Genomic DNA, 16,628 nt, shown 5'->3' with positions numbered 1-16,628 from the left:
TTTTAGTAGAGACAGGGTTTCACCATGTTGGCCAGGATGGCCTTGATCTCCTGACCTCGTGATCCGCCTGCCTCGGCCTTCCAAAGTGTTGGGATTACAGGCGAGAGCCATCACGCCTGGCCAGTCCTAGCACTTTGGGAGGCCGAGGCAGGCAGATCACTTGAGGTCCGGGGTTCGAGACCAGCCTGGCCAATTTGGTGAAACCCTGTCTCTACTAAAACTACAAAAATTAGCTGGGTGTGCTGGTGCATGCCTGTAATCCCAGCTACTTGGAAGGCTGAGGCAGGAGAATCTCTTGAACCCAGGAGGTGGAGGTTACAGTGAGCCAAGATTGTGCCACTGCACTCTAGCCTGGGCAACAGAGTGAGACTGTCTCAAAAAAAAAAAAAAAAAAAAACACTTCATTTTTTTTTTTTTTTTTTTTTTTGAGACGGAGTCTAGCTCTATCGCCCAGGCTGGAGTGCAGTGGTGCGATCTCGGCTCACTGCAAGCTCTGCCTCCTGGATTCACACCATTCTCCTGCCTCAGCCTCCCGAGTAGCTGGGACTACAGGCACCCACCACCATGTCTGGCTAATTTTTTTGTATTTTTATTAGAGACAGGGTTTCACCGTGTTAGCCAGGATGGTCTCGATCTCCTGACCTCGTGATCTGCCTGCCTTGGCCTCCCAAAGTGCTAGGATTACAGGCGTGAGCCACCGCGCCTGGCCCACTTCATTCTTTTTTATGGCTGAATAATATTTCATTGTAAGTGTATACCACATTTTGTTTATTCATTCATCTGTTGATGGACACCTGGGTTGTTTCCACCTTTTGGCTATTGCGAATAATGCTGCTGTGAACATTGTCTTACAAATGTCCATTTGAGTCACTGCTTTTAATTCTTTTGGGTATATGCCTAGGAGTGGAATTGTCAGATCATGTGGAAGTTCTTTGTTTACCTTTCGGAGGAACTGCCAAACTGTTTCCCACAGTGGCTGCACCACTTTGCCTTCTTACCAGCAATGTACAAGGGTCCCTATTTCTCCACATCCTTACCAACACTCCTTTTCTTTTCTTTTTGTAGCCATCCTAGTGGATGTGTGTGGTATCTGTGGCTTTGACTTGCTTTTTCCTAATGTCTAACGAATGATGCAGAGGATTTTTTTGTTATTGGCTGTTGGTATACCTTCTTAAAGAAATGTCTATTCAAGTCCTTTGACCATTTTGAATTGGGTTGTTTCTGTCTTTTTTTTTTTTTTTTTTTTTGAGACAGAGTCTTGCTCTGTCGCCCAGGCTGGAGTGCAGTGGCACGATCTCGGCTCACTGCAATCTCCACCTCCAGGTTCAAGCGATTCTTCTGCCTCAGCCTCCCAAGTAGCTGGGATTACAGGCATGTGCCACCACGCCTAACTAAATTTTGTATTTTTAGTAGAGATGGGGTTTCACCATGTTGGGCAAGCTGGTTTCGAACTCCTGACTTTAGGTGATTTGCCTGCCTTGGCCTCCCAAAATGCTGGGATTACAGTCATGTGCCACCATGCCTGGCTAATTTTTGTATTTTTAGTAGAGACGGGGTTTTGCCATATTGGCCAGGCTGGTCTCAAACTCAACTCAGGTGACCTACCTGCCTTGGTCTCCCAAAGTGTTGGGATTATAGGTGTGAGCCACCATGCCTGGCCTGGGTTGTTTCTTAATTGGCAGAAAGAGGTGAACCAGTTTTTAGGACATCTCAAGCTTTTTAAATTTTATTTTTATTTTAATTAACCTCAGGGATTTTACTTATGCTTGGAATGTTCTTTCCAGTACCCTTATCCACACCTGCTCCTCCAACCTTTAGTTTATTAGGTCTCCCCAGACACTTCTTCCCTGATCATCCTATATTATATTCTGCTCTGGAAACCATATTTTCAGTGATAGAACCTTACTTAGTTTCTTCATAGCACTTATCACAATCTGTATTTTTGTCTATGTGTTTGTTTTTCACATTAGTATGGAAGCTCCTTGAAGGTATGGACTTTTTTTTTTGTCTTTTACACTTATGAGTTCAGGGCCTGGCATCTAGTAGATGGTCAGTAAATACTTGATAAATGAATGAGGCAAAGCTTATTTGCATAAATGTACAGAAGCCTTGAACTTCACATTTAGTACTGCAAGCACTAACAGTTGATGATTGTAGCTGGTCATACTAAATAAATGAAAATTTGTTTGTAAACCTGCCAAGATATGAAATATTATTGACACTTTTTCTTAGCTTAATTGAGCTTAAACACCTGTGCTGATAGCAGTAATTAGATGTGTGTATGTGTGTGGGCTAGTAATCATACATGTATTTCTTAGCTCCATGTGCTGAAAGGGCCTAAAAGCAGTGATACTTCAGTAGCAATCAGTATATCTAGTAACCAAATCCTGAGTTTTCTAAATACCATTCTTACAATAAAAAGAAACAGAGCTCCTTGGTGAAATGGTTGGTTCCTGAGTTCGGGCAGGAAAATTATAAGACAAGCCTAGAACATCTTATGGTGACAGATAGTAAAGAAGTGGTCAAAAATCATGTCAGAAGTACGAAGAGCTAACTTTAAAGGAATTGAAGGGCCCAATCTAGAAGAACTTAAACGACAAAATATCCACAGGTCTATACTGATAAATACATGGATATGAAGGGACAACTCTTCCTTATAGAATTCTAATTTCTTTTTTTTTTTTTTTTTTTTTTTTTGAGACGGAGTCTCGCTCTGTTGTCCAGGTTGGAGTGCAGTGGCGCAATCTCGCCTCACTGCAAGCTGTGCCCCCCGGGTTCACACCATTCTTCTGCCTCAGCCTCCCGAGTAGCTGGGACTACAGGCTCCCGCCACCAAGCCTGGCTAATTTTTTGTATTTTTAGTAGAGACAGGGTTTCACCATGTTAGCCAGGATGGTCTCAATCTCCTGACCTTGTGATCCACCTGCCTCGGCCTCCCAAAGTGCTGGGATTACAGGAGTGAGCCACCGTGCCCGGCCAGAATTCTGATTTATTTTGATTAATAAATATAGAAGGAATGATGGGAATAGAAGTCACCATTAGGCAGACAACACAGTAATACCATTCAGCACACACCATTAGGCATTACACACACCATTAGACATTACAACACAGTAATAATTGTGGCGCATTGTGCAGTGGTGCAATCATACCTCACTGCAGCCTCGAAACCATGGCTCGGCCGGGCATAGTGGCTCATGCCTGTAATCCTAGCACTTTGGGAGGCCGAAGCAGGCGGATCACCTGAGGTCAGGAGTTCGAGACCAGCCTCGCCGACATGGTGAAACCCTGTCTCTACTAAAAATACAAAACAGTTGGGTGTGCTGGCAGGTGCCTATAATCCCAGTTACTTGGGAGGCTGAGGCAGAAGAATCACTTGAACCCGGGAGGCAGAGGTTGCAGTGAGCAGAGACCACGCCATTGCATTCCAGCCTGGGCAACAAGAGTGAAACTCTTGTCTCAAAAAAGAAAAAAAAAAAAAAAAAAAAAAAAAAACTATGGCTCAAGTGATCCTCCCATCCTCCCACCTCAGCCCCCCGAGTAGCTGGGACTATAGGCGCGCCACTACAACTAGGTAATTTTTAAAGTTTTTTGTAGAGACAGGGTCTTGCTCTGTTACCCAGGCTAGTTTTGAACTCCTAGCCTCAAGGAGTCCTCCCACCTTGGCCTCAGGTAGTGCTGAGATTTAAGAGATCGGATCTCACTATGTTGCCTGGGCTAGTCTTGAACTCCTGGTCTCAAGTGATGCTCCTCCATGAGGCATGATACCTCAGCCTCCCAAGTAGCTGGGATCACAGGTGTGAGCCACTGCTCCCAGCTGAAAGGTAAGTGTGTGTGTGTTTGTGTGTGTGTGTTTTTTTTTTGTTTTTGTTTTTGTTTTGAGATAGGGTCTTGCTTCATTGCCTAGGCTAGAGTGCAGTGGTACGAACTTGGCTCACTGCAACCTCTACCTCCTGGGTTCAAGGACCTCAGCCTCCCGAGTAGCTGGGACTTACAGGTGCCTGCCACCATTCCTGGCTAATTTTTGTATTTTTAGTAGAGATGGGGTTTCACCATGTTGGTCAGGTTGGTCTCGAACTCCTGACCTCAAGTGACCCACTTGCCTTGGCCTCCCAAAGTGCCTGGATACAGGTATGAGCCACCGTGGCTGGACTGTGTGTTTTTTTAATATAAAATTTTAGTCCAATTTATTTATTTATATACTATTTTGAGACAGGGTCTCACTCTGTTGCCCAGACTGGAATGCAGTGGCACGATCTCAACTCACCACAGCCTTGACCTCCTGGGCTCAAGTGATTCTCCCACCTCAGCCTCTGGAGTAGCTGGGACCACAGGTGTGCACCGGCTCTTTTTTTTTTTTGTATTTTGTAGAGACAGGGTCTCACCATGTTGCCCAGGCGGGTCTCAAACTTCTAAGCGTAAGTGATCTGCCTGCCTTGGCCTCCCAACGTGCTGGGATTACAGATGTGAGCCACCATGCCTGGCCCTGAAATAGATTAATTTGACTAATAATATCTTCCACTATGCTTCTATTTTTTTTTCTTTTTCTTTTTTGAGATGGAGTCTCACTCTGTTGCCCAGGCTGGAGTGCAGTGGCGCGATCTTGGCTCACTGCAAGCTCCGCCTCCCGGGCTCACGCCATTCTCCTGCCTCAGCCTCCCGAGTAGTTGGGACTACAGGCGTGTACCACCACGCCCGGCTAATTTTTTGTATTTTTAGTAGAGACAGGGTTTCACCGTGTTAGCCAGGATGGTCTCAATCTCCTGACCTCGTGATCCGCCCCCCTCAGCCTCCCAAAGTGCTGGGATTACAGGCGTGAGCCACCGCGCCCAGCCTATGCTTCTATTTTCTTTGACTAAATTGGGCTTCATTTGACTTAGAAAGAAGGGATTAATTTTAGTTTAATTGAATTGTACTTTTGAGCTAGCATATTTATTCTTTCCTAGTGAAAATGTAGCCTAAGCAAAGAAAATAAAGTAGATCCTAAGAATTTACTGTGGCTTTTATTTTTTTATTTTTATTTTGAGACAGGGTCTTGCTGTGTCGCCCAGGCTGGAGTGCAGGGGTGCAGACATGGCTCACTGCAGACTCAAACTCCTGACCTCAAGCAATCCTCTCATATTATGGCCTTTAAAGATACCTGTTACTCAGTTTGAGAGGAGGAAGGTGTGAGGAAATACTGAACCAGTGCTAGAGACTGCCAACCCTTCCCTGGGAGGCACCTTGAAGTTCTAAATTGTCTTGTCCCAGTTCTGATGGTTGTAATTTAGAGAACACCTATCTGGAAGCAGGGCTCATTTACCTTTTAAGGGATTTTTTCCTTAGCATTAGAAGGACTCCATGAGCTGACAGGGCCTATAGTTTTATTTCTGGCTTTGGCATATTTATGGCAGAATGTTTGGCCTTCAGTGTTTTGAATGTGGATGGATAGGTGGCTGAAGCTACATTTATAAAGTGTTTGGGACTGTTAAAGTTTCCTAGCCACTTGGAGAAAGCAGTGTGTTTATTTCTGGCTTTGTTCTTATTTAGCAGCCTTAGAATATTTATTTTTCCAAATTTAGTATTCTTCTGATTATGTTTTGAAAGCAATAAAAATCACCCAGTTTCAAAACTGCACAAAGGGCTTGAATAGAGATTTTTCCAGAGAGGACATACAGATGGCCAATAGCACATCAACATGATTAGTCATTAAGAAATGCAAATCAAAACCAAAATCAGATACCACTTCATACCAGGTATCTTATTTTACCTAGTATGGCTATAATAGTTTAAAGAAAAAAGGGAAATAACTGTTGGCAAGGATGTGGAGAAATGGGAACATTGCTGATGAAAATGTAAAGTGGTGTAGCCACTGTGGAAAAGAGTTTGGCAGTTCCTCCCAAAGGTGAACACAGAAACCATATGATCCAGCAATTCCACTCCTACATATATATCCAAAACAATTGAAAACAGGGACTGTGGCCAGGTGCAGTGGCTCATGCCTGTAATCCTAGTACTTTGGGAGGCGGGCAGATCACCTGAGGTCAGGAGTTCAAGACCAGCCTGGCTAACATGGCAAAACCCTGTCTCTGCTAAAAAATACAAAAAGTAGCCGAGCGTGGTGGCAGGCACCTGTAATCCCCGCTCCTCAGGAGGCTGAGGCAGGAGAATCACCTCGGGAGGCGGAGATTGCAGTGAGCTGAGGTTGCACCACTGCACTCCAGCCTGGGCGACAGAGCAAGATTCCATCTCAAAAAAAAAAAAGAAAAGAAAAAACAGGGATTCAAATGGATTGTTGTAAGCCAGTGTTCACAACAGCATCATTCATAATAGCTAAAAGGTGGAAACAACCCAAGTGTCCATCAATATAGATAATACATAACAGATGTGATATATACTTACAATGGAATACTATTCAGCCATAAAAAAGAATGAAGTTCTGATATATGCTGTGACACGGATGAACCTTGCAGACACTATGCTAAGTGAACTAAGCCAGACACAAAAGAACAAACATTGTATGATTTCACTTATATGAAATATGCATAATAGGCAAATCTGTAGAGATAGAAAGTAGATTTGGTTACTGGGGCTAGGAGGAAGGGAAAATGGGGAGTTACTGCTTAATGGGTACAGCGTTTTTGTTTCAGGTGATGAAAAACATTTTGGAAATAGATAATGGTGGTGGTTATTCAGTATTGTCAATGTACTTAATGCCCACTGAGTTGTACCTTTAAAAATGATTAAATGGCTGGGCATGGTGGCTCACACCAGTAATCCTAGCACTTTGGGAAGCGAAGGCAAGAGGATTGTTTGAGGCCCGGAGTTCCAGACCAGAATGGGCAACATAGCAAGCCTTGTCGCTACAAAAAAAAAAAAAAAAAAAAGAATTAAATGGCAAATTTTATGTTTCTATCGATCGATCTATTGACTGAACACCACAATTTATTTTTATTTTTATATTTTATAGAGACAGGGTCTTGCTGTGTTGCTCAGGCTGGTCTTGAACTCCTGTGTTCAAGCAGTCCTTCTGCCTTGGCCTCCCAAAGTGCTGGAATTACAGTGTGAGCCACTGAACCTGGCCCAAACACCACAATTTTATTTTATTTTATTTTTATTTTTTTGAGATGGAGTGTTGCTCTGTCGCCCAGGCTGATCTTGGCTCACTGCAACCTCCGTCTCCCAGCTTCAAGTGATTCTCCTGCCTCAGCCTCCTGAGTAGCTGGGATTACAGGCACGCACCACCATGCCTGGATAACTGTTGTATTTTTAGTAGAGATGGGGTTTCGACATGTTGGCCAGGCTGGTGTGGAACTCCTGATCTCAGGTGAGGTCCCAGCTACTTGAGAGGCTGAGGCAGGAGGATCACTTGAGTCCAGGAGTTCGAGGTTGTAGTGAGCTATGATGGCACCACTGCACTCCAGTGGGACCCTGTCTCTTAAGAAGAAGAAGAAGAATATTATAAAGAACTTTAGGCCGGGCCTGGTGGCTCACGCCTGTAATCCCAGCACTTTGGGAGGCCGAGACGGGTGGATCACGAGGTCAGGAGATGAGACCATCCTGGCTAACATGGTGAAACCCCGTCTCTACTAAAAATACAAAAAAATTAGCCGGGCATGGTGGCGGGCGCCTGTAGTCCCAGCTACTCAGGAGGCTGAGGCAAGAGAATCGCTTGAACCTGGGAGGCGGAGCTTGCAGTGAGCCGAGATCACGCCACTGCACTCCAGCCTGGGCGACAGAGCGAGACTCTGTCTCAAAAAAAAAGAAAAAAGAACTTTAAGCCAATAATTATTCTACAACATAAAAGAAATTGACAAAACATAGGGAGATCCTGTCTCTACAAAAAATAAACCATAAATGCTTCTCACTGATTTTCAGATTATAGAGCCAACTGTGTACATCTGAGAGTATAAAAGCAGAAATGTAGCTGACAGACAAAAGGTGGGATGTGGAAGTGAGACCAAGTTACTTTTTTTTCCCTTCAAAACCTCCTCCTCAAGTTTCTGGATATATGTATTTTTAAATTGTATTAAGAACACTTGAGAGGGGTCTTATTTGTGTTTTAACTCACTAAGATCCAGAAGACACTACAAACAACCCGTTTGATTAAAATGGGCACAAAAAACTATTACGGATACAGCACGGCAAACAGAAGGATGTTTTATCTTCGAGATGCCAGGGGTGGAAGTTCTGTGTAGTGAGGCTGGGATAGCCTGATGCTCAGTGTGGGCAGAACACAGATTTTTTTGGACCGTCTTGGAGGGAGAAGTGTTGATGTCCCTTTGGCTGACACTGTCAGGCAGAAGGAAACTAGATCTAAAGGAGGACACACACAGGAAATGGCAGCATAAAGCACTTAAGTAACTAGAGGGTTAAGTGATGCCAGGTGTGGGTGTCACCTAGCGAACACAGTTCTTTTGAATGGTACAAAAAATTAGTAATTGAAAGTGAGAGGGCCAGATAAGAGAAGGGGAAATAAATATAGACTTATCCAGGAACAAAGGTAAGCATCAGATTTAGCTTGGGGATGGACGGTCATCTATTTTCTGGAAGTTGCTGTCTGCTGGCTGTTGTTCCGACATTGATCTGTAGTTGGTTCAGGGCAGGTGATGTCTTCATGCTGTGTGGGAAAGTGAGTGCCGACAGTCTGTGCTGCATAGACTCGGCCTGTGTTGACATTTGTTTACCAACTGCCCTTTTTTTAACAGGCGTGGTATCTGTCTGTTTTGAGGGGGACAGTGATGGTTACATCAACTTAGTGGCCTATCCTTATGTGGAAAGTGAGACTGTGGAACAGGATGACACACCAGAACGGGAGCAACCTCGGCGCAAACACTCCCGCCGGAGCCTGCACCGGTCAGGCAGTGGCAGTGACCACAAGGAGGAGAAAGCCAGCCTGTCCCTTGAGACCTCTGAGAGGTAAGAGGTACATGTCTCGTCCTGCTGGTACAAGCACTCAAGACATCTCCATAGTCCTGACACATCATGGGGAAGCAGGGCTCACAGTCAAGGTTGGATAAGATGACTGGTGTTCTTGGGATACCCACACAGGTGTAGCCTCTTCTCTGTGTCACATCACCCCAGTGGTGCCTCTTTCTGGGTATAGCTGTAGCTGGTTGAGAGAGGAAGTGAAGCTCTCTCAGCCGTTTGGAAGCAGGGACACCCTGTGCTGGTGACAAAAGGTTCTCTGGCTTTTCATTATGTCTTGCCACCCACAGGACAGAAGGTTGAAATACATTAGTTCGTAGCGAGGCTCCAAATGCTTTCTGACCTGCAGGATGTCCAAGCCCAAGGGCTATGAGTCCAACCAGGAGTTCCCTAATGGTTTTTGTGTCAGACCTCTGAGAATCATATCAGTCATTAATGCTTTCCCTGCAACTAAAATTTAGTTTCCGTTGTGTTGGAAATTGATTTTTCTTGTAAGTTCAAATTATGTTTTTTTGTTTGTTTTGAGATGGAGTCTTGCTGTTAGGCTGGAATGCAGTGGTGCCATCTTGCATCACTGCAACCTCTCCCTCCTGGGTTCAAGCAATTCTCCTGCCTCTGCCTCCCAAGTAGCTGGGATTACAGGCGTGCACCACCACACCCAGCTAATTTTTGTATTTTTAGTGGAGATGTTGTGTCACCATGTTGGCTAGGCTGGTCTCGAACTCCTGACCTCAGGCGATTCGCCTGCCTTGGCTTCCCAAAGTGCTGGGATTATAGGCATGAGCCACTGTACCAGCCTCAAATTATGTGTCTTGATAATTTCATGCAAGAATTAATATGAACTCCCACTAGGATGGGTATAATCAAAAGGACAGACAATAAAAGTGTTGACAAGATGTGAAGAAATGGAACCCTCCTACACTGCTGGTAGGAAGGTAAAGTGGTGCAGCCACTTGGGAAACAATTTAGCAGTTCTTCAAAAAGTTAAACCAGGCTGAGTGCTGTGGCTCACGCTTGTAATCCTAATGCTTCAGGAGGCTGAGGTGGGAGGATCCTTTGAGGCCAGGAGTTTCAGACCAGCCTGGGCAACATAGTGAGACCCCATCTCTAAAAAAAAAAAAGGCCAGGCTTGGTGGCTCACGCCTGTAATCCCAGCACTTTGGGAGGCCAAGGCAGGCAGATCACGAGGTCAGGAGATCGAGACCATCCTGGCTAACACGGTGAAACCCCGTCTCTACTAAAAATACAAAAAAATTAGCCGGGCATGGTGGTGGGCACCTGTAGTCTCAGCTACTCGGGAGGCTAAGGCAGGAGAATGGCGTGAACCCAGGAGGCGGAGCTTGCAGTGAGCCGAGATCATGCCACTGCACTCCAGCCTGGGCAACAGAGCAAGTCTCCATCTCAAAAAAAAAAATTAAATCCAAAAGTTAAACCAGTAATTCCACTCCTAGGTATATACCCAAAAGAATTGAATACATATATTCCCACAAAATTTGTAGAAAAATGTTCTTAAAATTATTTCTATTAGGATTGTTTCCAGTTTCTGGCTAACCCAAGTGTCCATCAACTGGTGAATGGATAAACAAAATATGGTATATCCATGTAATGGAATGTTAGCCCTAAAAAGGAATGGAGTGCTGGTACATGCTACAACATGGATGAATCATGAAAACATTATGTTAAATGAAAGAAACCAGACACAAAAGACCATATATGTACAATGCCATTTATGTAAAGTGTTCACATCAGGCAAATCTGTAGAAAGAAAAGGTAGGTTAGTGGTTGCTTTCTGTTAGTAGTTAGGAGCTGGAAGTAGTGGGAAATAGGGAGTGACTGCTAATGATGATGGTTTTGATTTTGGGGTCATGAAATGTTCTGAAAATTAGGTAGTGGTGATGTTTTACAATCTTGTGAATTCACTAAAAAACCACAGAATTGTAAAAAATAAAAAAATAATAATAGAATTATGAGCCAGGCATGGTGTCTCACGCCTGTAATCGCAGCACTTTGGGAGGCCGAGGCGGGTGGATCACCTGAGGTCAGGAGTTCGAGACCAGCCTGACCAACATGGTGAAACTCCATCTCTAGTAAATACAAAAAATTAGCCAGGTGTGGTGGCGCGGGCCTGTAATCCCAGCTACTTGGGAGGCTGAGGCAGGAGAATCACTTGAACCCAGGAGGTGGAGGTTGCAGTGAGCTGAGATTACACCATTGCACTCCAGCCTGGGCAACAAGAGTGAAAACTCCGTCTCAAGAAAAAAAGGTTTCAGTAAGATGCTTTTGTGACTTGACTTAGAAGCTGAAATTGGGAATTTCCTTAGATGAGACAGTACATAGTTCATCTGTGATATCAGATCAGTTCACCAATACATGCTACATACCTGTGCCCCTGAAGCTTTGTAAAGGCCTAGGACATTCCAGTTCTCCTCACTCAGTTTGGTGAACAAGGACATGCCCATGTCAAGTACAGTACCCCATGAGACACTGGCTGAGTGGATTATGTGTCATTTCCCATGTCCTCAGTCAGCAGATCCTCTTTGGCCAGGTCTGCATCTTTCATGCAAGGAGAGAGCTTCATACCCACTTCTTAGTAAGCAGGGTCTTCAAATGTCAAACGTTCTTTGGACAGATGGCTTCCAGTCCACAGAAGCACTTCTTCTAGTGCTTCCCCTTCACTCCCCAAGAGGCTGCTTCTTGACTAATGACTGTGGGACCTAACTTGGTCGTTCAGGTGACAAAGAATGTTCCCCAAGTCTGTAGCTGACAATTGATGGTTCTCTCTGAACAGCGCTTTAGGGTGGGCTTTTCCCCCCACTCTTTTTAGAGACAAGGTCTTGCTCTGTCACCCAGGCTAGAGTGCAGTGGCACCATCAGTGACTCACTGCAGCCTTGAATACTGGGCTCAAGCCATCCTATCCCCTCTCACCTCAGCCTCCCAAGTAGCTGGGACTACAGGTGCACACCACTGCACTCAGCTAATTTTTAAATTTTTTGTAGAGATAGGGTCTCACTTTGTTGCCCGGGGTGGTCTGAAACTCCTGGCTTCAAGCAGTCCTCCCACCTTGGCCTCCCAAAGCGTGAGGATTATAGGCATGAGCCACTGCGCCCAGTCTAGAGTGGGCTTTTTTTATTGTCCTCCAAAGGTACAGAGGTTGCTTCATGAGTCATCTGGTGAAAAGGTATAGAATAACATCACCTAGAATAACATCACTGTCTGCCTGTGTCCAGGTTCAAGGTCCTGCTCTGAAGGTGACAGCTCTACCTGTACTGACCAAACCTCTGTCTGATGTGTTAGCAGAGAGACCGTCATTCCAGGGGTGGGGCTTGTTTCTTCACAGAGCCAGGGCTGCAACACAAAAGGTGTGATACCAAGTACCGTGGGGGCTTCATCCAGACGCAGAGAACTTCTTTGGGTTTACATGGCAAATAAGTCAACCTTTCTGTTTCCTAAAGGGTTTCACAAAAAAAGGCATCTTTGAATGGCCTCAGCAGTGCTCTCACCAGAAGAAAGTAAGGGTTTTATCATTCCGAGAGGCACTGGTGGGCTCCTCTACTTTCAGTTAGGTGGAAATGGGGTCTCTGCCACTACCTCTTCACCAGTGTTGCACAGCTGACCCTTGGAGAGGGTCAGCATTTCCAGCACACACCAGCCCTGGTGTTAGCTTGAATCTGTGCGACTTATGCCACACAGTTAGAGGAGAGGCCTGCAGTTCTGGAGAGGAGAGTGGCATTTGAAGTTGCTGGGCGACAGAGCGAGACGCTGTCTCAAAAAAAAAAAAAAAGAAAGAAAGAAATTACCGTAATGTTCCACCTCTGCTCTGAGCTGCAGGCTTGCTCTGTAATTTGCAGGGCACATGGCTTCACCAGTAGTTTGGTTTTCTTGGCCTTTCAGTATGATAGACAGTATTGTTGGTTACTTCAAGCAAAGATTTTTATGTTGGGGCATAATGAAATTGTTGGCAAAGTTCCAGTATTTTCAGTTGAAGTTGCTTTCTCACAAAAACTCCTTTGTGGTTTTATTTATTTTATTTTATTATTTATTTATTTTTAAGACATGGTCTGTTTCCCAGGCTGGAGTGTAGTGGCATGATCATGGCTCAGTGCATCCTCAGCCCCCTGGGCTCAGGTGATCCTCCCACCTTAGCCTCCCAAGTAGCTAGCTGGCTGGAACTACAGGCACATGCCACCATGCCCAGCTAATTTTTAAATTTTTTGTACAGATGGAGTTTTGACATGTTGCCCAGGCTGGTCTTGAACACCTGGGCTCAAGTGATCCTCCTACCTTGGCCTCCCAAAGTGTTGGGATTATAGTTGTGACCCACAGTGCCTGGCCTTGACTTATTTTAGAAATAAAATTTCCTTCCTTGGCTGGGCATGGTTTGGTGGCATTAAGTACATTCACATTGTTGTGCAACTGACTCCCCATTCCTCCTTCCCCCAGCCCATGGCAACCACTTTTCTAGTTTCTGTCTTAATGGATTTGCAGTTACCTCACATGAGTAGAATCATGCAATATTTATCCTTTTGTGTCTGGCTTATTTCACTTAGCAAAATGTTTTCAAGTTCATATATGTTGTAGCATGTATAGGAATTTCATTCCTTTTTATTGCTGAATAATATTCCATTGTATGTATATCCCACATTCTGCTTATCCATTCATCTGTTGATGGATGCTTGTTTGTTTCTTCCTTTTGTTTATTGTGAGTAGTGCTGCTGTGAATGTTGACGTAAAGTGTCTGTTTGGATCCTTGTCATTTCTTTTGGGTGTATACCTAGGAATGGAATTGCTGAGTTATATATAAATCTGTGTTTAACTTTTTGAGAAACCACCAAACTGTTTGGTGGCTGCATCATTTCACATTCCCACCAGCAGTGTACGAGAGTTCTAATTTCTTCACATACTGGACACTTGCTCCACTTTCTTCTTTGATTGTAGCCATCCTAATGGATGTGAAGTGGTATTTTCATCACATAATTTGACAAAAATGTTATTTTTCAGATAGTTTTAAGAGACATAAGATAGTTTTAAGAGACACAGGAAGAACACTACTCATAACATTTACTCATTTTTATTGGCTCATGGGACCTTCATGCAACCCATTAGCAGGGTCTGTGGGTCTGTCATTGTGGACAGATCTGTGCCCTGTGCAGCGGGACCCCAGAGGATGACTTGCCTGAGTTTCTTAGTGATGTGTATGTTCTTCCTTCTTAGCTCACAGGAGGCAAAGAGTCCAAAGGTGGAGCTGCACAGCCACTCAGAGGTCCCTTTCCAGATGCTAGATGGCAACAGTGGCTTGAGTTCTGAGAAGATCAGCCACAACCCCTGGAGCCTGCGTTGTCACAAGCAGCAGCTGAGCCGCATGCGCTCCGAGTCCAAGGACCGAAAGCTCTACAGTATCCTCGTTGCCTCTCCTTCAGGAGTGTCTACTGGGTCCATAGGTCGTGTGTTGGGGCACCATTCTGCCTATGGCTGAGGTCTTTGTCTAGGGTCCCTCTTTGGTTTAATCTCCCTTTTTCATGGACTCCTCTTCCTTCGTTTACTTTCATCAACATGTTTTTTTCCTGCCTTTTGGATTTGGTAAGGCCGAAGCTTAAAACTTGGCAGTCTAGAACAGTGTTGTCTGATAGAACTGTCTGTAATTCTGTGTGCTTTTCAGTATGGTAGCCACTGGCCACACTGAGTGGCTAAAATGTGGCTACTGTGACTAAGGCAGTTAATTTAAATTTTATTTTATTAATTAAAATTTAAATCATCACATGTGGCTAGTGTGGCTAGTGGTACCATATTGATCATGTCCACAATCACAGATCTGCGTGTGTGCCCATATGCGCTTGTGTGCATGTGTGTAGTTTTCCCCTCCCAAGGGATTAATAGTTTAAAGGTGATATATTTGACTTTGGTGAGATTTTTATCTGATGATAAACACCATAAAATAGATTTAAAATGTTAAAGATAGCTGGGCGTGGTGGGTCACACCTGTAATCCCAGCACTTTGGGAGGCTGAGGCAGGAGGATCACTTGAGACCAGGTGTTTGAAACCAGCCTGGGCAACATAGTGAGACTTCATCTCTACAAAAAATAAAAAAATTAGTTGGATGTGGTGGTGTGTGCTTGTAGTAGTCCCAGCTCTGAGGTGGGAGGATTGCTTGAGCCCAGGAAGTCGAGACTGCAGTGGGCCATGATTGCACCACTACATTCTAGCTTCTAGCCTGGGCAACACAGCAAGACCCTGTCTCATCTCCAGAAAAGATAAAAAAGTATTATGGCATGGGAATTCCTTTTTTTTTTTTTTTTGAGACAGAGTCTCACTCTGTTACCCAGGCCAAAGTGCAGCGGTGCGATCTTGGCTCACTGCAACCTCCGCCTCCCGGGTTCAAGAGATTTTCATGCCTTAGCCACCCCAGTAGCTGGGATTACAGGCGTGTGCCACCACGCCCAGCCAATTTTTGTATTTTTAGTAGAGACAGGGTTTCACCATGTTGGCTAGGCTGGTCTCGAACTCCTGACCTCAAGTGATCCACCTGCCTTGGCCTCCCAAAGTGCTGGGATTACAGGCCTGAGCCACCACACCCAGCCTAGAATGGGAATTCTTACAATTGTTAGTGTTTTGAAGTAGTAGACAAATAACAACTGGATTATTCTAAGAAACTGAGGGAAAGTGTGCTGAACCTTTTGTACATAGTTAATTTTCACAGCAATCTTTTGAGGAAGGAACTCTCATCATTCCCATGTTATAGATGAGGAAGTGGAAGCACAGGGGGATTAAGTGTTGTGCCTAGAGGTAGTGAGTGGTCAAGGCAGGATTCCAGAGCCCATGCTTCCAGGGTGTTGAGATATTTCTGCAGCCTCCTTCATATTTTACCATCACATGTTTATAGGTAATAGCAGGCAACAGAATTGATTCAGGCCAAATTTAAAAGTTACTTTCAAAAGAATGAAATGTTCATCATCACAGTGATGCTGAGTGTCTATCCGCTAAGATGCGATTGCTCTGTAGCACCCAGAGATGGATTTGAGGGCTGGGCTGTGAGACCCAGTGACTTTGGCAGACATATGATAAGTCTGTACCTTTACACAAAAGTTCAAAGATAAGATTGTTGCAAATAGGATATATTGGAATGAAGACATGTATGTAAATGCCAGGGAGTTAGGACCATAGATCGTTTTGAGCAGAAGGTTATAGAACTATTAAGGGATAAATTTATATTTTATATATAAATATATTTATATATATAAATTTGAAACCAGTGAACGAGATCTCTCTCTCTCATTCACTGGTTTCAAATTTAGTGACAAATGGCAAGACAGAAATATAAATCCAGGCTCATGCCTGTAATCCCAGCACTTTGGGAGGCTGAGGTGGGTGGATCACTTAAGGTCAGGAGTTTGAGACCAGCCTGGTGAAACTCCGTCTTTACTAAAAATACAAAAAATTGGCTGGGCGTGGTAGCTCACGCCTGTAATCCCAGCACTTTGGGAGGCCGAGGCCGGCAGATCACCTGAGGTTGGGAGTTTGAGACCAGCCTGACCAACATGGAGAAACCCCGTCTGTACACAAAATTAGCCAGGTGTAGTGGTGCATGCCTGTAATCCTAGCTGCTCGGGAGGCTGAGACAGGAGAATCATTTGAACTCAAGAGGCGGAGGTTGCGGTGAGCCAAGATTGTGCCATTGCACTCCAGCCTAGGCAACAAGAGTGAAACTCCATCTCAAAAAAAAAA

The 16,628-nt window shown here is 44.5% G+C and overlaps 1 protein-coding gene across 2 annotated transcripts in view; it reads left to right on the top strand.

The window, feature by feature from the left end:
* IP6K1 (inositol hexakisphosphate kinase 1) overlaps nt 1-16,628 on the top strand; it is a 62,220-nt gene that overhangs the window by 39,167 nt on the left and 6,425 nt on the right. For both annotated transcript variants that reach the window (XM_001166017.8, XM_016941112.4), the window contains exons 3-4: nt 8,688-8,898; nt 14,120-14,301. In XM_001166017.8, the coding sequence (XP_001166017.2) occupies nt 8,688-8,898; nt 14,120-14,301 (393 nt within the window). The remainder of the gene's footprint in view (nt 1-8,687; nt 8,899-14,119; nt 14,302-16,628) is intronic.

Source organism: Pan troglodytes, chromosome 2 (assembly GCF_028858775.2).
Source record: "Pan troglodytes isolate AG18354 chromosome 2, NHGRI_mPanTro3-v2.0_pri, whole genome shotgun sequence".
In the NCBI taxonomy this organism is placed as follows: domain Eukaryota; kingdom Metazoa; phylum Chordata; class Mammalia; order Primates; family Hominidae; genus Pan; species Pan troglodytes.
This window is presented reverse-complemented; position numbering and strand designations above follow the sequence as displayed.